General features: G+C 40.0%; 1 protein-coding gene across 1 annotated transcript in view; it reads right to left on the reverse strand.

Moving 5' to 3' along the window:
• Window positions 1-21,817, reverse strand: part of CFAP54 (cilia and flagella associated protein 54) — a gene marked incomplete at its 5' end in the record, with an annotated part of 331,419 nt that overhangs the window by 24,469 nt on the left and 285,133 nt on the right. The window contains 1 exon segment of the mRNA XM_081249749.1: window positions 14,384-14,458. Within this exon segment, the coding sequence (XP_081105875.1) occupies window positions 14,384-14,458 (75 nt within the window).

The raw sequence follows: 21,817 nt of genomic DNA on the forward strand, positions 1-21,817 counted from the left end.
AACTTAGCTTTCAGGAAGTTTATCGGGGCATACCCTTGGGATCAACACCCGTGGGGAAAGGGAAGAAAGCAGGATTAGGCAGAGGGAGAAGACAGGCTGCAATGCAGACACAACAAACCCCCTGCCAACCCCATGGGGAGCTTTGAAGCTGGAGTGGCCCTTCAGAGTTGTCCCAACTTTTGTGTGTGTGGGGGGGTCGGGTCACTGCACAACCATATCAGCGAGTAATTAGATACAGATACCCCCCCAACCCACCCCTGCCCAAAAAGGCCATGTCCATTAGACAGGGGCAGTTCCTGGAGAGGGTTGAGAGCTGAGGGCTGCTGGTCAGCACATTCCCAGAGATGGGGAAATAAGTTCTTCGGTCCAGAAGGGGAGCTCTTAGTGGCTCAGTGAAGGGGCCACCCAGGCGTAAATATTTAATTCAGTGGTTAAAATTAGAACCATTAAACAAATGGCAATATGACAAAACGCATACTAGTATATAACCAATACAAGCTAACGGGAGATTTAAAGTACTGAGAATTTTTATACCAAATTTCTAGAGGCTTCTTTTCTGGGTCATGTTAAAACAAACTTAATACCTTTCCAGTATCATTTCTATTAATCACATTATTTGATTACCCTTAGGAACATTTCCCCCTCTAGAGTATGAGGAAGAGACTTAGAAACTAAGGAGTAGGAAGAAGATTCAGAAATATCTTCCTTCAAATAATATCCCTCCCCATACACTTAAATATGAAGAAATTCAATAATTTCTCCTGAAGCCTAACTTTTCTTGAGAATTCCCTATGGAAGCCCTAGAACCTTACATAAAATTTTTTCCAAAAGCGGAAGCTGGAAATGTGTCCAGGGGCCCACAGTGCCCATGGAAGGAGCAAGAGACTGGAGTCAGGTGGGTGTGGGAGGAGAGGCTGCATGCAGCAGGGGCGTTTCGTGGTGGATGGGCATGGTAGGGGGAGTTCAAGGGCAGCTGGGCAGTAAGGCAGAGGCAGTGCAGCAGAGTAGTTAGAAACGTGATCTGAGGAGCCAGTCTGCCTGGGTGTAAATCCCGGCTCCGACATTAACTAGCTAAGGGACCTTGGGCAAGCCACTTAAATATCTCACATGTAAAAGAAGGATTTTTTTTTACAGACATCTAAACAGAAACAGAAACCTAAAGTCACATGCTGAATTTCAGAGTGTATGTGTGGATTGATGTCCTGCTGCTGCTGTAACAAATGTAAGACAAGACAAACCTAGTGGCGTACAACACACGCTTGTTCTCTTACAGTTCCAGAGTTAAGAAATCTGAATTCAGTTTGGCTGGGCTGAAGTCAAGGTGTCCGCAGGGCTGGTTCCTTCTGGGGACTCTCAGCAAAGGATCTGTTTCTTTGCCTATTTTAGCATCTAGAGGCCACCTGTTTTCCTTGGTTTACAGCCCCTTTTCCATCCTCAAAGCACATCTCTCCAATCTTCACCTCCATCATCACGTTGCCTTCTCCTCTTCTGCTGTCTAGTCTCCCTCTGCCTCCCTTTTTTCACAAGGATACCTGTGACTACATTTAAGGCCCGCCTGAATAATCCAGGATAATCTCCCCCATCTCAATATCCTTAGCTTAATCACGTCTAAAGAGTCCCTTTGGTCATATAAGGTAACAGGTTCTGGGGATTAGGATGTGGACATCTCTGGGGGGCCATGAGTCAGCCTACCACAATGTGTGATTAAATGAGATGACTTAGTTCGTAAGAATATCATATTTCCATCCTATCTTCTCAACAGAGTTTTGGTAATTGAAGTTATTGAATTCGTTCTGTGGAAAAAATTCGTGGCATTCCTGCAGATGCCTGCTGTGCCAGAAGTTACTAGAGGTCACTGAAGTACATACTTGTTCCTCTATGGTTCTCTACATCCTTGCACATCAGGGCAAGACCAATAGGATATGGGCAGAAATTATATGATAGCCATTCCATGCTGGCTCTTAGAAATGGTCACCCTAATTTATTGCCTAAACTGGGAGACTGTTGAGAATAAAAGGAGAGTATATTAACCATCACACCAAATCAACAGGTATGCGCTGTGACTGCTGCAGGCAAACCTGTATCTATAGTCACCCAACTTAAAAACATCCTACGAAATCCGCTAGCCCTCTTCTCCTCCGACTTGGAGGCCGTGTAGCTCAGACAGCATAGTTACAAGTTGAAGGGGAGTTGCGTACCCCTCACTGGACTTTTATGAGAAATAAGCAAACCTTTATTACCACTGAGGTTTGGGGTTTATTTATTAGCACAGCATAGCCTAAGCTATCCTGGCTCAAACAGCTACGCTCTGGCAAGCTTGTTCTCCCCTTGCTGTATTTCTCAATAGGGGACATTCCATCAGAGTAAGGGTTGGACTCCACTTAAAGGTCAGGTCGTTGACTCTCAGCAGCAAAGTTACAGGAAGAAATGCTCTAACTGGGTACAAATGCTGAAGCTGGGTTTCCTCCTGAACGGCTGTGACTGATCTGCCTGTGGGCTTTTGACCTGAGATACTGAAATGAAAACTCCAGGGTTTGAACAATACTTGGCATTTCTTGATGCTTTTTCAGGAAGGAGCTCAGCAAGCTTAACATCTGGCAACTCTAAACAGGGGGCTCGTTTTCAGAGCAAAGGCTTACAAAGAATGTGAACTGAAGTTTGCGTTTTGTTCCTGGGACTTTGTTGGTTAGAGTGAAAGGCTGAGGGGCATTGTTAGTCAGCAGCTCCCACTGCAGCAGAAACTAGAGCGCAGACCCATGAGCACGATGCATAAGGAAACACTGCTCACGCTGACTCCTTTGTTCCCATCTGTTTACATCGCAAGCATCTGCAAACTATTCTTACAATGTGGCTAACACTGACCGGCAATTTTTGATAGGAAGTCTAACAGAGCTTGCAATTTACAAAGCAATTTCACATAAAGTATTTCTTTTAACTCTTTTTAGTATTTCTAACTTGAGCAATCAGCCTTTGTCTGTCAATATCCATAAGAAGATGTGGAGAAGGGGGCAAGGAAAGAGGAGAAGGATGGAGAGGAGGAGGAGAGCAAGGAAGAGGGGTGAATCAGGCAGAGTGGGATCCACCCCTGCGCCTCAGTGAACCTTTACCCCACACTATGTGCCAGGTACCACAACAGCCACTTTTGAGCTAATGATTATTCTGTGGCCAAAGTAAAATATTCAATGTTCGTAAGGATTTTTTGGTCCATCAAAAGCGTGATTTAATGGTTCTCCAGGGAATTAAGCTGAGCAAAAAAATACCAATCCGCAAAGGTTACATACTGTATGGTTCCTTCAATATAACATTCTTGAAATGATACAATTATAGAAATGGAGAATAGATTAATAATTGTCAAGGGTCAGGGACAGAGGTGGGGTGTGAGAGGTGGGGGTGGCTATAAAAGGAGAACAGGAGGAGTCCTTGTAGTGATGAAATTGTTCTGTACCCCGACTTTATTAATGTCATTATCCTCGTAATGACACTGTACTACAGTTTTACATTATATTATATTATTATAATGTATTATATTATTATTTCTTAAAATTGCACGTGAGCCTAACATGATCTCAAAACAGAAAGTTTAATTTAAAAAGGATGATTGAAAAATAATATTAAGACTACATCTATTAAATGTCCCTTTACTCTTTTGAAAATTAGCAAACATTCAGATAGGCCAAAAGCCACCAATGCAGAGAGTTATGAATGATCAAATGAAGAAATGAATCATTCCTCATTATTTTAAGGCAGGGAAAAATAAAGATGGCCATAATGTATTGGATGCTTACCCACGGCCTTGACAGGCACTATATCAGACGTGTCACATACTGTTGCTAATGCAATCCTCCATGAGGAGAAGCTATCACCAATGTACAGATAAGGAGCTGAAGCAGAGAAGGAAAAGTGAGTAGCTCACGGTCACACCATCAATAGATGGTGGAACCAAGAATCAAATCATGTTTTGATCTGCTGAGATACGTTGCTTCCGAGACCTTCAACAGCATGTTATTGACCTGAGGTCTTTAAGGACTAATGACTTGTCCACAAGAGCAACACTGGGGCTCCAGCGTGTGCCGAGCGCTCTTCCCACCGTGCTGTGCTCTCACAGGTGGTTGAGAAAAGAACTTAATGGTACCAGCTACTTGAGATACAGGAGAAATAAGGGCAAAAATCTCGAATGGCTGGTGTCCAAAGTATTAACAAAGAAAATGGGTAAATTTACACCAGTTTCTCTTTTGTGGATTTATTTAAATATAAAGAACATTGGTCTGGAGAATTTCAAAAGGCTTGTCAACTGACTGAGAAATATGAGGCCAAAATCAACATCCTCCTAAAATGAATTATAATGCCATTGTTAAGGGTCCAGATTTTTAATCAAGACAAAAATGTTTCGCAAAATGCATGAAGTGAATGAAACTAAGCACTTGACTCAGTTTTCAGCAAGATAGAAAGCAATGTACAGATTTGCTAATAATACCCCTGCCTCTCACTTCCTTTGAAGTTATACAAAGTGACTAAACTTCGGGAAATTGTCCCCTTGATTCTGAAATACAGCTGTACCCAGAATGAAGCCAGGCTTGCTTTCTCAAGCATTGCACACATTTCTTGCCACTTTTACAGTAAATACACAATATCGGGTTCATGACTATATTTTGGTTTAAATTATATCCAAGGATCATTATACCCCCCAAATAGCACGTCTAACAATAGTGGGACCAGTGCTTTGAGTGCAGAGAACACAAAGGCTCTCAGTTCCTGGATGAACGAGAGCTATTTCACCTTGACACTGTTGCTGGCAAATCTCCGAGAGATGAGCATTTTGAAAACGCTATAAACAGCTTAGCCTTTTCTTAGCATTTTGAAGAGCACATTAATAGCCTAGCCTTTTCTTAAGGGCTTTCTTTCTCCCTTAGCCAAATTTGACAGTTGGAAATGAATAGTGAAGCGGATGGAATCAGTCAGAGCTGTGTTTTAAAGGCAGTGTGGAACTGATGTCATTCAGCATTGTCTTCAAAAGAATATAAGAATATTAAGTGGATGTCTCATGAACTTACATACAAAGGATACTCTTCACTTGAGGACAGAATAATAATGTCTCACAGAAGAAAGATGTATTCTTGATGCCTGTAAAATCTATTCAGACAGCTCTTGGCTGGTACAAAAAAAACCAAACAAACAACTACAACTTTCAACTGAAAGAAGTTATATTAATAGAATTAATTTTTTAATACTTAGCAAACTACAGAATACCTTGTTCCCAATGCTATAAATGCCAGTTTACAGACAGTATTGTCATTGTCACCATTTGGGAAGTTTTGTTAAAAAGAAACCAAGGGGCATAGGGTAATGTAACAAAATTAGCCAAAGGAAGTTAAATAGCCTACCCTCTAGGACTTAACAGCTTAAAGGAAGATAAATAGCCTACCTTCTAGGACTTAACAGCCCCCCAAAAAAGTGATGTGGAAGCTATCCCACATAAATTGGGACACATGCAACTCCATCCAACAGCCAGAAAAACTGCATAGCTTCTTTCAAAGGGAACTGAGAATCCACCTAGTTTTTCCTCTGTCCTCTGGGTATAAACACACTCAGCAACTCCATAACAGTTACCTAGTATATTTGGGGAGAGTTGCTGACTAATTTAAAAAATTGGTTAGGCACAGAAGAGTGTGGCAGGACATATTTAAAGTGATGAAGGAGAAAAACCTACAACCAAGATTACTCTGCCCAGCAAGGATCTCATTCAGATTCGATGGAGAAATTAAAACCTTTACAGACAAGCAAAAACTAAGAGAATTCAGCACCACCAAACCAGCTTTACAACAAATGCCAAAGGAACTTGTCCATGCAGGAAACACAAGAGGAGGAAAAGACCTACAATAACAAACCCAAAACAAATAAGAAAATGATAATAGGAATACACATATTGATAATTACCTTAAATGTAAATGGATTAAACACTCCAACCAAAACGCTCCAACATAGACTGGCTGAATGGATACAAAAACAAGACCTGTATATATGCTATCTATAAGAGACCCACTTCAGACCTAGGGACACATACAAAATGGAAAAAGATATTCCATGCAAATGGAAATCAAAAGAAAGCTGGAGTAGCAATTCTCATATCAGACAAAATAGACTTTAAAATAAAGACTATTACAAGGAACAAAGAAGGACACTACATAATGATCAAGGGATTAATCCAAGAAGAAGATATAACAACTGTAAATATTTATGCACCCAACATAGGAGCACCTCAATACATAAGGCAAATGCTAACAGCCATGAAAGGGGAATTCGACAGTAACTCCATCATAGTAGGGGACTTTAACCACCCCACTTTCACCAATGGACAGATCATCCAAAATGAAAATAAATAAGGAAACACAAGCTTTAAATGACACATTAAACAAGATGGACTTAATTGATATTTATAGGACATTCCATCCCAAAACAACAGAATACACTTTCTTCTCAAATGTTCATGGACCATTCTCCAGGATAGATCATATCTTGCATCACAAATCAAGCCTTGGTAAATTTAAGAAAATTGAAATCATAGCAAGTATCTTTTCTGACCACAATGCTATAAGACTAGATATCAATTACAGGAAATGATATGTAAAAAATAGAAACACGTGGAGGCTAAACAATACACTACTTAATAATGAAATGATCACTGAAGAAATCAAAGAGGAAATCAAAAAATACCTAGAAACAAATGACAATGGAGACACGACGACCCAAAACCTATGGGATGCAGCAAAAGCAGTTCTAAGAGAGAAGTTTATAGCAATACAATCCTACCTTAAGAAACAGGAAACATCTCAAATAAACAAACTAACCTTGCACCTAAAGCGATTAGAGAAAGAAGAACAAAAAAACCCCAAAGTTAGCAGAAGTAAAGAAATCATACAGATCAGATCAGAAATAAATGAAAAAAAAAATGAAGGAAACGATAGCAAAGATCAATGAAACTAAAAGCTGGTTCTTTGAGAAGATAAACAAAATTGATAAACCATTAGCCAGACTCATCAAGAAAAAAAGGGAGAAGACTCAAATCAACAGAATTAAAAATGAAAAAGGAGAAGTTACAACTGACACTGCAGAAATACAAAGGATCATGAGAGATTACTACAAGCAACTCTATGCTAATAAAATGGACAACCTGGAAGAAATGGACAAATTCTTAGAAATGCACAACATGCCGAGACTGAACCAGGAAGAAATAGAAAATATGAACAGGCCAATCACAAGCACTGAAATTGAAACTGTGATTAAAAATCTTCCAACAAACAAAAGCCCAGGACCAGATGACTTCACAGGCACATTCTATCAAACATTTAGAGAAGAGCTAACACCTATCCTTCTCAAACTCTTCCAAAATATAGCAGAGGGAGGAACACTCCCAAACTCATTCTACAAGGCCACCATCACCCTGATACCAAAACCAGACAAAGAGGTCACAAAGAAAGAAAACTACAGGCCAATATCACTGAGGAACATAGATGCAAAAATCCTCAACAAAATACTAGCAAACAGAATCCAACAGCACATTAAAAGGATCATACAGCATGATCAAGTGGGGTTTATCCCAGGAATGCAAAGATCCCTAATCATAAATATAATATCAGGGGGACTTCCCTGATAGCACAGTGGTTAAGAATCTGCTTGCCAATGCAGGGGGCACAGGTTCAAGCCCTGGTCCAGGAAAATCCCACATGCCACAGAGCAACTAAGCCCGTGTACCACAACTACTGAGCCTGCACTCTAGAGCCCGCAAGCCACAACTATTGAGCCCGCATGACACAGCTACTGAAGCCTGCGTGCCTAGAGCCCGTGCTCCGCAAAAAGAGAAGCCACTGCAAAGAGAAGCCCGTGCACTGCAACGAAGAGTAGCCCCGCTTGCCACCACTAGAGAAAGCCTGTGCCCACAGCAACAAAGACCCAATGCAGCCAAAAATAAATAAATAAATAAATAAATTAATTTAAAAAAACAAAACAAAACACTTACTGACACCCTTGGGGAGCCAACACTGGGCAAGGCAGGAAGAATGTAAGTATAATAAGATCCAATCTTATTATATAGAAGACTCAATCTGCTCTAGTAGGGGAGACAAATGACTAAATAAACTAAGATGTGTTAACATACCTGTGACTCTATGTCTCCCTCTTAGTGTTCCTCTGCCCTCTCCATAGTTCTTACCCAAACCTTCTCAAAGATAATAGTTATTTTAGTGACTAGCATATGGTTGATGTCAATATCTGATCATAAACACATCAAATATGATTATTTTCAGAATCAGAAATAAGAGAACATGGGCACACTGAATTCCACCATGTGAAAAGGAGTGCCCATTAATATTGCACATAATAATGTAGTGTAGGCCATTAGAATCTGTCAAGAATTTTTTTAGTTAAAATTCAAAAAAAATTTTTTTAGAAAACATATTGTATGATTAAACTATTTTCTATTCAACCTGAGCTTGAGAAATAATGGCAGACATCAGGCTCTACCGGTGCTTTCTCAGAGTAAATGAGAGGAATTCGGGGATTTACTGTGAAATAAACTTATAGCTGCTCCAAGCCACCTGAGCCTCTGGCAGGCCGTCAGGTGTCTCACGAGTACTCTCACCTCCCATGCATCTCTGTTCTCTTGCATCTGCCTCTACTGGCATTTTCCACACCCATATCTGGGCAGCCAAGCGCTGCTGGAGAAAAATCACAAGCCACGTAGCCTAGTGCCCCTCAAATGTATGACTTTTAAATCTCATTGTGGCCCTCAATTCTTCTACTTTTTCTTGGTCAGCTCCTTGCTCATCACACATAGCTCATGACTATGAATATTCAAGATCTTCATCTCTCTTAGAAGATCATACCCTCAACCCTTTTTCCCACTCCAGTCTTAGATGAACTTGCCTCTACTTCACTGAGAAAGTGAAAACCACTGGGTGGGAACTGCCCCTGCTTCTCCTATCCTTCTCTCACACACTTATTCACATCCTTTCCTGCCCTAATCTGCTGCCCCAAGACCTACAGAAAGAGGTGTATTTCCTCTGTTTCCAGGCAACTATCTCACTTATGCTGTCAATATCTTTCTGTTTCCGGCCCACTCCCTTAGGCCTTGCTTCATCATTTGTCCTTTTTTCTTCTAGACAGGCAACCTCCACCCCTCCCAGCTCTTTGCCCTGTGCACTGCTGCTGTCCTAACACCCACCCTTGACTCCGTGCCTCCTGGGAGCTGCTCCTCCACCCTCTCCAGACTCCTGTCCCAAACCTTCTCAGAGATTCATCTACACTTGCAACCTTCCCTTTCTCACCTCTCACTCCTCCACACCCTGCAGCATCTGCTCCCTCTTCTAATCAGGCATTCACTGGGTGCACTTTAGTCAAAGATGCAGATCCCGGATGTAAGCGGATCTATGGTTGACTAGTGCCTCCTCTACTTACAAGCTGCAAGAGCTTGGGCATGCTGCTACACCTCCCCATTTCTAAAACGGGGATAGTAACAGTAACCAACTGCATAGGCTTCTTGTAATGTTAAATGAGATACTGGATTTAAAACACTGGACAGTGTCTTCACATGCCATGTGCTCAATAAATATTAAAATTACTACTACTATTAGTAAGATTTGCAGTTTAATGATTATAATCATTAGTGTTTGTCAGGTACTATAGTAGGTCTAGCTAAAAACCGTGAACTCAAAAAATATCCTACTAAACTCATGCAGCCAAGAAAAACTACTTTGCAATCTCCTTATACAATGTGGCTTAGGGTCACCTTTTCCACCTTCAAAGCAGGATCTGCTCCTAGGAATTTCCTCTCCATACTGAGTCTGTATGACTCAAATCAGTTCAATACATACATACACACATGTACACACACTACACACAAAACACACACACACAGATACACCTAATACACACACACACACACACACACATAGATTAGGTAAATTCACATGTATCATATGAACCAGTACAAAAGTACTTAATTTAGCTGAATGCAGGAACTTAAACTTATGCTGCCTTTACAGCAACAAAAGTATCTACACCAATGTTCTCCGTGCAGCTGGAAGTCAATAATCCCTGATGAATGGAGTTGTATAGAACGACCCCCCACAGGCAGTCACAGCAAGAGCGGAAAGAATATTTTTAGCGTCATGTTTGAATCCTACCTGACAACTTGGAAACTGCAATAATCTGAACCTATGTAGGCAATGAAAGGATCGCTTCATTGTTGGTGCACCAGAAAGTATACCTAACGGTCATTTACATTCTGTAACTAATCACTAAGAACGTTAGCATGGAGCACTCATTCCCTTCCTTCACTTCCTTGCTATCTCAGGTTATTTTTGTCACAAGTTGTGTGTGGCAATATTTATTTTAATTAAGAAGAGGCAATACAGGCAAAGGCAATTATAATAGATATGTTCAGTAAGGAACTAAACTGAACAGCAAGATCTCATGCCAGTGACAAAAAAAGGCATGTAATTTTATTTAGACAAATTTACTTCTTCTTTATTTTAACCATCTACTTCTTGGAACAAGCTTGTAAACGCCCACGCTCCATCTAGCACCATCAGGTAAGTCTTGCTCTCAGCGGAAGTGTTTGCGTGGGATTCAGTTGCAGGCACCTTCTCTTGGACCAATGATTCTTTCACGACTGTGATCTCATGTTGGGATCTTGTACCCTGACCTAATTCCTCTAGGATTCAACAATTATTTACATTACAGGCAAAGAAAATGACTCCTGGTTTTCTCTCTCTCTTTAAGACTGTTACTCTCCTTTTCTGTCAATATTTCAAAACAAATTTGGATCTTAAAAATCTGTTGAAATTAGTTGACTAGAGGATGAAGAATTCACACATGGAAGGCAGGACCATGGTAGGGAAGATGATAATGAAGATGACATGATGAAATAGCTAATAATTATTTAACATTTATTTGCACTAGACCCTAATCCAAATCCTTAACATACATTATTTACTTTAGTCCTCACAACTGTTAAGGCACTGTTGGCGTTATTACCCCACTCTACATATGAGAAAACTGAGGCTTAGAGAAGTTAAATGATTTGCCTCAGGTCAAACAAGATCCAAGGCTGAGATTCCAACCCAAGTCAAAGCCCATTAATGTTATAAATCATGTGTCTTAAAATAATAATTTTTTTCTGTGACCTATTTGTAAAGCACAGTTTGTACAAAATTAGATTTAAGCTTGATTTTTATTGTCAATGGTCTGCTGCAGTAATTCTACATATTTCCATAATAAAAAATTAAGTTCCTCATTTAAAAACGTGGGAAAAGAACATGAATGGCCAGATGAAAAAAATTTTTGAAGCAAATATTAAATTTCAGGTATTTAAAACTAAAGAGAATGTAATTCAAGAAACAGTAACCAAGTGATGTCGTGTACAAGGCACTGTAAGAATTCAAAGATTAAGATAGCCCCACCCCTGCTCCTGAGAAGCTAATGATCTAGTGGGAGGGACACAGTGTAACGTTTCAGGTCTTACTTCAAATGTCATCTCCTAAGAGAATTCTTCCCTGACCACCAATCTAAACTGTTGCCCCATCCCCTGTTACTTTCTATCACAGGGATCAGAATACTTTTCCTGTAAAGGGCCAGATAGTAAATAATTTAAACTTTGTGGGCTATATGGTCTCTGTCAAAACTACCGAGCTCTGCTGTTGTAGCTCAAAAGCAGCTATAGACAACTGGTAAACAAATGAGCATGGCTGTGTTCCAATAAAACTTTATTTACAAACAGGCAGTGGGCCAGACATAGTTCACAGGCTGCAGTTTGCCAACCCTACTCTAACATCTCACTCTGTTTTTTCCTTCATAGCACCTAACAAAATGCAGAATTATCTTGCTTATTGATTTATTTACTATTTCTCTCCAAAAACAAAAACAAAAACAAAACAAAAAAAACGGCAGCTCCGAGAGAGTGAGGTCCTTGTTGCTTGTTCACAGCAGGCTCTCTAGGGCCTAGAAAGGAGCTCCTGACAAATAGGCAGTTCACTCTAAGTAATTTGTTGATTGGCTAAATGAATGAACACCATTCCACAAAAGGAGAAACACAGACTGCCAACAAAGTATGAACTATATTTGGCTTTACTATTAATAAATATAAAATAATTAAAATGTCATTTTTCACTTGTCAGACCTACAACAGTTAGAAGAAGAGGAGGAGGAGGAGGGGGAGGAAAGGGAGAAGAGGAAACGGGAGAGAGAGAGCAGAAGAAGGAGGAGAACTAGTGTGGATGAATACACGGGTACACCGGGCCTCTCACCTACTGCAGATGGGAGAGAAAACTGGTGCCACATTTCTGGAGGCCATTTGCAATTATATACCAAAATGCATATGCCCATTCAAAATGGGCAAAGGATTGAATAGACATTTCTCCAAAGAAGATATAAAAATGGGCGATCAGCGATTAAATTAGTCATTAGGGAAATGCAAATCAAAATCACAATGAGATACTACTTTCCACCCATTAAGATGGCTATTATCACAACTGGAGAAAGCCCTCGCACAGAAACGAGGACCCAACACAGCCATAAATAAATAAATAAATAAATAAATAATCAAAAAAAAAAAAAAGATGGCTATTATCAAAAAAGAGAAAGTAAGTGTTGGTGAGTATGTGGAGAAATTAGAACCCTCTTGCACTGTTGATGGGAATGTAAAATGGTGCAGCTGTTGGGGTTTCCTTAAAAAGTTAAACACAGAATTACCATATGATCCACCGATTACTAATTCCACTCCTAGATGTACGCCCAGATACTTGTACACCCATGGTTATAGCAGCATTATTTATAGGAGCCAAAAGGTAGAAACAACTCAAATGTCCATCCACAGAAGAGTGGATAAACAAATGTGGTATATACATACAATGGAATATTATTTAGCCTTAAAAAGGAATGAAGTACTGATACATGTTAAACATGGATGAACTTTGAAAACATTGCACTAAATGAAATAAGCCAGCCACAGAAAACCAATATTGTATGATTCCATTTATATGAGTTACCTAGAATAAGCAAATAGTAGAACAGAGATTACCAGGAGCTGGGGGAGGAGGAAATGGGGAGTTATTACTTAATGGGTACAAAGTTTCTACCCGGGATGATGAAAAAATTGTGGAGATGGATGGTGGAGATGTTTGCACAACGTTTTGAATGTACTTAATGCTACTGATGTGTACACTTAGAAATGATTAAAATTGTAAATTTTACATTATGTATATTTTACCACAATAGAAAATGTATACAGATCTTCCTTTACTTATGATGGGGTTATGTCCCAATAAATGGGTAAACTCATCAGAGGTTGAAAATATCTTAAGTCAAAAATACACTTAATACATCTAACCTACCAAACATCAGAGCTTAGCCTAGCATACCCTAAACATGCTCAGAACACATACATTAGCCTGCAGTTGGACAAAATCATCTAACACAAAGCCAATTTTATAATAAAGTGCTGAATAGCTCATGTAATTTACTGCATACTGTACTGAAAGTTAAGAACAGAATGGCTGTCCGGGTCCCGAATGGTTGTATGTATGTGGGCTGTTTCCCCTCATAATCATGGGGGCGATGCGAGCTGCAGTTCACTGCCGCTGCCTCATATCACAAGTATTGGACGGCATATTGCTAGCCAGGGAAAAGCTCAAAATTCAAAATTCAAAGTATGGTTTCTACTGAATGTGTATTGCTTTCATAATATCATAAAGTCAAAAAAATCATAAGTTGAATCATTGTAAGTCAGGGGCCATGTGTATATACTTTTACTCCAAAATCCTATTCCTAAGGATTAACTCTGAGGATGGGTGAAATATGTATGTTCTAGAACCCATCAACCTCAAGATCCATGAATAAGGATCTAGTTATATAAATAGAGCCTGACATGACAAATACATAAAAGAAACTATTATATAGGCATGAAATAAGACAGGGTAGACTTTTCACATAAAAATATCTCCATAGCATTATTGTTGAATGAAAAAAAAAACAAGTTACAGAATGCTTGTGCAGTATGATCCCACTGATGTAAAAATTCAAAAGTCTAACTATACATGAAAAAAATTTGAGATTTTCTCCAAAATGTTAATAGTGGTTATTCCCTGAATGGTGGATTTGAGATGATTTTAACATTATCCTCTCCACAACTTTCTGTACTAGTTGACTTTTTAACAAAGAATATTTCTAACCAAAATAACATGCTATTATAAACTCATGTTTAGCAATTTTTCACATTAATTAAGGATGGTTAGGCCCTTGATACTTTCATAATAGATGTTTTCTGTATTTCCATTTCCATAGCAACAATACTTGTTAGAGAATCACATACAGTTTTAAAAGAGATGCATACCTCAGATAGTGGAGTTGCCTCTTCATCAGGTAAAAACAAAGATACTATTTCAGAGCAACATTCAATAATCATGTTCTAGAAATAATAAGACAACATAGTGAGGTTGATCTTATTGGTAAAATACTAGATATTTTAGTTACAAATTATTTATTTCATTTGTCTTTTGTTACATCATTCCCCAACCCTAATTCCCAGAATGAAACTTAGAGGGATTCAGAGGTCACAATCTTTTAAGTAATTAGGGTTATTTGAAAAGATACAAAATAGCCACAAACTATAAGATTTAATGATAAATAATAAATTATTTTAGGATTCTTTCCCTGCAAAATTCACAATTAAAATTCATGTGTTAGAGAAGAACAAGTAAAGTAATTCACACCAAAATAAGATTTTGGAAGATGACTTTTCTTCTGAGAAGAGAGCCCTGGAATAAAGAGGTTCAGATCTGAGAAAGGGTTTAAGCAGAGATGAACAGTTGGGAATTGAGAAAGAAATGGAAAGAGAAAATGAAGACGAAGAAGAGAGAGTTGATATCATACATGATCTATTGCTGAGGACACTGCCACAGCCCCTACTGTTTGGACGCAGCGTGTTTCTGTGTGGACATCTGGCCCAAGAGAGATCTATCTATAGGCAGGGTTGAATCAATCAGATTCTCCATCATTGTAATTTCATATAAGGAAGGACAACAGAAGAGAGTTATCATCAGGACTGGCCAGATGAGCTGAGAGGTCCCCATACGGAGTTGGAGAAGGCACCTATTGGGCTAGATGTAAAATAAGTGAGCAAGAAACAGAGATAAATGAGAACTGACACCACCTGTGGGACTGAGTGCAATCTTGGCTCCCGACTCTCCAAGTTTCACTTTCTGTGGGGCCCACTGTGTTTTTGTTTTTTTGGGTTTTTTTGTTTTTTTTTTTGCGGTACGCGGGCCTCTCACTGTTGTGGCCTCTCCCGTTGCGGACCACAGGCTCCGGACGCGCAGGCTCAGCGGCCATGGCTCACGGGCCCAGCCACTTCGCGGCATGTGGGATCTTCCCAGACTGGGACACGAACCCGTGTCCCCTGCATCGGCAGGCGGACTCTCAACCACTGCGCCACCAGGGAAGCCCGGGCCCACTGTGTTTTGTCCACAGCCCTTGGTTATGCACGAGCTTCCTTACCATGCCCTGCCAAATACTGCCTCCTTACCAAACCTATTTCATTTGAGCTAGTGTAAGTAGTTTTTCTTTACTTACAACTAAAGGAGCCATGATTATAAGACTGTCAGACACTATAAAACTCTTAGAGGAAAACACAGGAAGAACACCCTTTGACATAAGTCACAGCAAGATCCTTTTTGACCCACCTCCTAGAGAAATGGAAATGAAAACAAAAATAAATAAATGGGACCTAATGAAACTTAAAAGCTTTTGCATAGCAAAGGAAACCATAAACAAGGTGAAAAGACAACCCTCAGAATGGGAGAAAGTATTTGCAAATGAAGCAACTGACAAAGGATTAATCTCCAAAATTTACAAGCAGCTCATGCAGCTCAATATCAAAAAAACAAACAACCCAATCCCAAAATGGGCAGAAGACCTAAACAGACATTTCTCCAAAGAAGATAAACAGATTGCCAACAAACACATGAAAGGATGCTCAACATCACTAATCATTAGAGAAATGCAAATAAAAACTACAGTGAGGTATCACCTCACACCAGTCAGAATAGCCATCATCAAAAAATCTACAAACAATAAATGCTGGAGAGGGGGTGGAGAAAAGGGAACCGTCTTGCACTGTTGGTGGGAATGTAAATTGATACAGCCACTATGGAGAACAGTATGGACGTTCCTTAAAAAAACTAAAAATAGGGCTTCCCTGGTGGCGCAGTGGTTGAGTGCATCCGCCTGCCGATGCAGGGGACGCGGGTTCGTGCCCCAATCCGGGAGGATCCCACATGCCGCGGAACGGGTGGGCCCGTGAGCTATGGCCGCTGAGCCTGCGCGTCCAGAGCTCCGCAACGGGAGAGGTCACAGCAGTGAGAGGCCCGCGTAACACACACACACACACACACACACACACACACACACACACACACACACACAAACTAAAAATATAACTACCATATGACCCAGCCATCCCACTACTGGGCATATACCCTGAGAAAACCATAATTCAAAAAGAGTCATGTACCACAATGTTCATTGGAGCACTATTTACAACAGCCAGGACATAGAACCAACCTAAATGTCCACTGACAGATGAATGGATAAAGAAGATGTGGCACATATATACAATGGAGTATTCCTCAGACATAAAATGAAAGGAAACTGAGTTATTTGTAGTGAGGTAGATGGACCTAGAGTCTGTCATACAGAGTGAAGTAAGTCAGAAAGAGAAAAACAAATACCATATGCTAACACATATATATGGAATCTTAGAAAAAAAAAAGTTCTGAAGAACCTAGGAGCAGGACAGGAATAAAGACGCAGACATTGAAAATGGACTTGAGGACATGGGGAGGGGGAAAGGTGAGCTAGGACAAAGTGAGAGAATAGCATTGACATATATACACTACCAAATGTAAAATAGATAGCTAGTGGGAAGCAGCCGCATAGCACAGGGAGATCAGCTCAGTGCTTTGTGACCACTTAGAGGGGTGGGATAGGGAGCGTGGGAGGGAGATGAAAGAGGGAGGGGTATGGGGAGATATGTATACGTATAGCTGATTCACTTTGTTATACAGCAGAAACTAACAGAACAATGTAGAGCAATTATACTCCAATAAAGATGTTAAAAAAAAAGTATAATGAACAGGGAATACTTCCTGGAGAAAGGGTCATATAAACTGAGGCATGAAAGAGTAGTAAGACTTCAACTGGCATAGAATGGGGACAAGGGCATTCCAGATGGAGCAATGAAACAGCAGATATTCAAGGAACATAAAGAACCTGATACGGTCTTTACTGCAGGTGTGTATACGAAGCACGGTGGTGAGAGTGGTGAGAAATAAGGCTGAGAGGTGTACTTATAACAGGACACATAAACGTAAGGAATTTGGATTTTGTTGCTTAGGAAATTGAGAGAGAGTGGACTGAGGGGATAATGATCTGACTGCTTTAAAAAGATAATTCTGGCTACCACGTAAAGCTGAACTGGACTAGGAAGAGATAAGAGAAAGAGAAATTAGCTAGGAGGCTACTCAAATTGTTTGGGCAGGAAGTGATCATGGCCAGAAGTAGGACAGCTTCCATGGGACCAGAAAGGATGGAGGCAGGCGGGACACCCAGCACTGACCGGGGGACACCAGCTTCCTATGACAAACTTTCCAGGCTCCTGGTCCACTTTACTAGACAGAGGGGAACATACAACCTGGAATGCATTCTTACGTATTCTTCTTATTTATCCAAATTTCTATATTTCTAATTGAGTTCTTAGGACTGGTTAAAGTATGTTTTCTTTCTATACAAAAGGTTTCAATAATAGCTGTGATGGGTTACTGTCATGATTTCATCAAGAGCTATCAAGCAAAATGACACTGTCTGTATCATTAATCATTTCCGTAACAGATGAAGACAGCCATGTTACCTGATAAATGCCTTCCATGGCTTGTCTCAACATTTATCAAACACAAATTTCACCTCAACAACGTTCTGATTCTTTGGTATTATTTGAGGTAAACCACATACACACTTGGGAAACTGGCTGATTCGATCCATGTTGGGCTGTGAGAAACCTCCCAAGACCTTGCTGCCACAGAAATGAAGACAAGGAAAGCACTGAACTCAACAATCCCAGGCAGAAGGCGGCTGGAGGGATGCTGCAGTTGGCAAGGGGCCTGGGAGGGCACAGAAGGACCCTTGCTCAATCTTTGCCATTTTCCCTTAAAGAGGAGCATCTGTTGATTTGGTGAGGGATAGGCTTCTGAGTGACTTCAAAAATAACAGAGCCAACATTTTGACTTAGTTGAAGTCCTCATCGTTGTTCACCCATTTTATGGGAAAAAACTTCCTAAGTTGTTTTCCATCCTCCAAACTCTTGCTTCCCTCATCCCTCCTTCACATGCCATCAGGGTTATCTTAGCAAATTTCAGGGTGGATCATGAGATGCTCTTCTGGACACTGCCCCCATCTTTTCCTATGTCCCACACCCAGCCCTGCCTTCCCAGGGCCCTACATTCACCCTGCACTCCTACCACCCTGAATACAACATCCAGCCCCATGACTTCACCTCTCATCTCTTGCTGTATCCTCAGTCTGGAGTAAGTGCTCTCCATAGGTCTCCAACTAGAAGTTGGTTACTGGGCTAGATATCAGAGATCGAATGATAAATAAGACCCCTGAGCAAAGGAATTCAAAGTCAAGAGAGAGGAAGAGACACAGAAAGAGATAATGACCAAAACAATATAGTCAGAGCACAGGGTACAAGGAAACATGGTTTTTATTTCACTCTATAGGGGCTATAAAATGCTACCTGTGCTACTGAAGCAAGCACAAAGTCTAGCTCAACTCTCTCTCTTAACACACACACACACACACACACACACACACACACACACCCCTAAGTGAATGAGATTTTTTTTAATGATAAATTAGAAGAGTTTGCATCAAGAGCTCCACCACTGAGAAAGAAGGATATCAGCAACCTTGCCCTTTTGTATATGTGTAGAATCCAGATAATGGGGGAAACAGGAAAAGGGGAAGGTGTCAGAGAGACTAAGCTGAACTTCATAATCAAGAGCTGAACCAGATTCACTTTGTTATAAAGCAGAAACTAACACACCATTGTAAAGCAATTATACTCCAATAAAGATGTTATAAAAAAGAAAAAAAAAGAGCTGAACCAGAGCGGGAAGGGGAGAGGAGTCAAAACACTCCATGCAGACTGGGTTGGAGGGAGAGGTTTAGGAGTCTGAACCAATGAGGCAGAGGCTGGAGAGCCGCCACTGTGAACGTCAGAGAGGCACTAAGAGTAAGGCAGTTGGGAAAAAGGAGATTTAAAAGAAGTTATGCTGTATATGATGAAAGGATTCCCTCTCAGACATTCTTACGAGAGACTCATAAGAATAAGGTTTAGATTATTTTCAATGGTTTTGAACATTAAATTGATGTTTCTTTGAATGCCAGACTTGGCTTGCTAAGAGAAGGCCACCGGGCAGCTGAGCTCATTGTGAATGACATCTGGGTACCTGTGGCCATACTCACACAGTGATTAAGCTCCTCCTGACAGGGACCGAATTGTACTGATTTCAGTATGTCCTTATCTCCTCAAGCCTGGAAAATTTTTGCACATAACGGTTTCTCAAAGATAACGTGTCAATTGATGCTAATGTTCAATTGTATTTTGTTCTATGTTTTCATAGTACTTTGATACTGGGGATATGTTGACTATATATAATTGCCTGGTACAATCCAGGCATCCCACACGTGTTTGCTGAACTCATCTTAGGTGACTTGGTAAATATATTTTAGGCTTATCATATCAGTATGTTATCATTCCAAAAAAGGTGTTTGTGTCATAAAATCAGAATGGTTTGCATCTTTTACATGCTTTAAAACACCTGATATGCTCTGAAGATACCCCATAAAGCTGTGAATGACATGTTAAAACAACCCAGTGATTCTGAGCCACTGTTGTCCATTTTGGAAGAAGGACATGTTTTCAAGCCAGAAGTGACTGGAACACCTGTTCTGTAGCCCTCCCAAAACATCTTAAATTAATACCTGTGTTCTGAAGCTTTTGGCTTATTCCAGACCATAGGGATTTGGGGGAGAGAAAACAAAAAAAAAGGAAGGGAATGAGAAAGAGAACAAGATTCACCACCTCCCATATCAACCAAAGGCACATTTTCTGGACCTTTATATTTAACAACCCACCAAAAATCCATACTGAGATAGAAATAAATAGATTTGATTATAGAGGTTATGAACTCCTGTCCAACTCCCAAACAGAACTGATCTCTTCAAGTGTCCTAGTTAACTTCTCATTAGCTCCAAATGAAGGTTGTCATGACAACAAACTGGCAGATTTTAGTCTCTGGAATTTATTTGATATAACCTAGAACCTAGCTGTTTTTTTTTTTTTCTAAGTGCTGGTTAATATATTGGAAAAAAAGAGAAAAGTTTATATATTCCTTCCGTTTCACAACTTTCAAATGTTGTGAATTAATTTGTTTGCTAATTCACCTGAACTAAAAAGAGCAGGTTTTTTTCCATTTTGCGACATTCTTTCACATATAGAACTACCAGAACTGGAACACATCTCAAAATGCCCTAATTAAAGTTGAAGAAACACTTTTTAAGTTGGAGAATAAAATAAACTCAAAAACACAGAGGACAACATCAGGATTGAAAGCAGTTTGTTCTACTCAGGGACTGAGCTACTCACATATATCACTCAAGTCAGGACGTGACAGGAAGTCACAAAGCTTGGCTAAGGCAAGGTGGGCCGTCTGGATTCTTCCCTCTGCTTGCATTCAGACGCCCCTACTTGCCCCTATTTATTCCTGATTTGTTTATATTCATAGTCAACTTCTTGGCTCAGGCACTGGGTTCACTGTGATGAACTTGATACCGATATCTGACTCCCAGGAAAATTCTGATGGCTCTCATTCCAACCAAGGGACAATCTCTTCATCTCAGCAGTAACTGAGTGAAAGGATCCTGTTTGGAGATGAGGAGAAAACTAGTCCCAGGAAACATGAAGTGACCGACCCTCGGTAGTAAAGCTGAGTGGTAGAGCACAGCCTAGAATCCTTACTCTTATGGACACTCGCTTTCCTGTCTCAGGCAATGTAAGTGGAAAAGACAAATGGGTTCAGGAGAAGAATAATCATTTGCCTTTTATGAACTAGATAATAATGGATTCAAGGACAATTTCAGCAAAGAACAGTCTAGGTTATGGCTCAAAGACAGCAGATTGATAACTTTGGTCTATGACTAAAAAACTGTGATTGTAAGTGATCTACTAAAGAAGTTTGAAAACGAAATGAGCTGAATTCTTGAAAACAGATATGAAAGGGCAACAATGCACTTTAGGAGAAGAATTCCATACATGAATCTCATGAGTTTGAGATATCTGATCTATTGGGAGACTTATTCTGAGTACTCAGAATATCATTACTATCATTAAAATCTGGTAATTTGTGTTGTAACATTCGAGGACACTATAAAGGATGTGCAACTAAAATTCTAAGATATCAGTTCTATGATAAATGTAGGCACAGAGCACAGGTGACATAAATTCTGGAAAGTTGCTTTTTGCAAAGACTAACTGTTCTTGCCTGATAATCCTCTTACAGCTGGACTTGTTGCTTTCATAATATTGAAAAATGCACTCATTCACTCCACTGGTAAATTCATACTGAAAAACACCAACAAGTATATTCTACAGATCAGGAGAGTTGCCAACTTTTGCACTTTCACATAATCGATGTAAAGATAAGGTAAA

The sequence above is a fragment of the Mesoplodon bidens genome, assembly GCF_964165515.1.
Source record: "Mesoplodon bidens genome assembly, chromosome: 11".
Taxonomy (NCBI): domain Eukaryota; kingdom Metazoa; phylum Chordata; class Mammalia; order Artiodactyla; family Ziphiidae; genus Mesoplodon; species Mesoplodon bidens.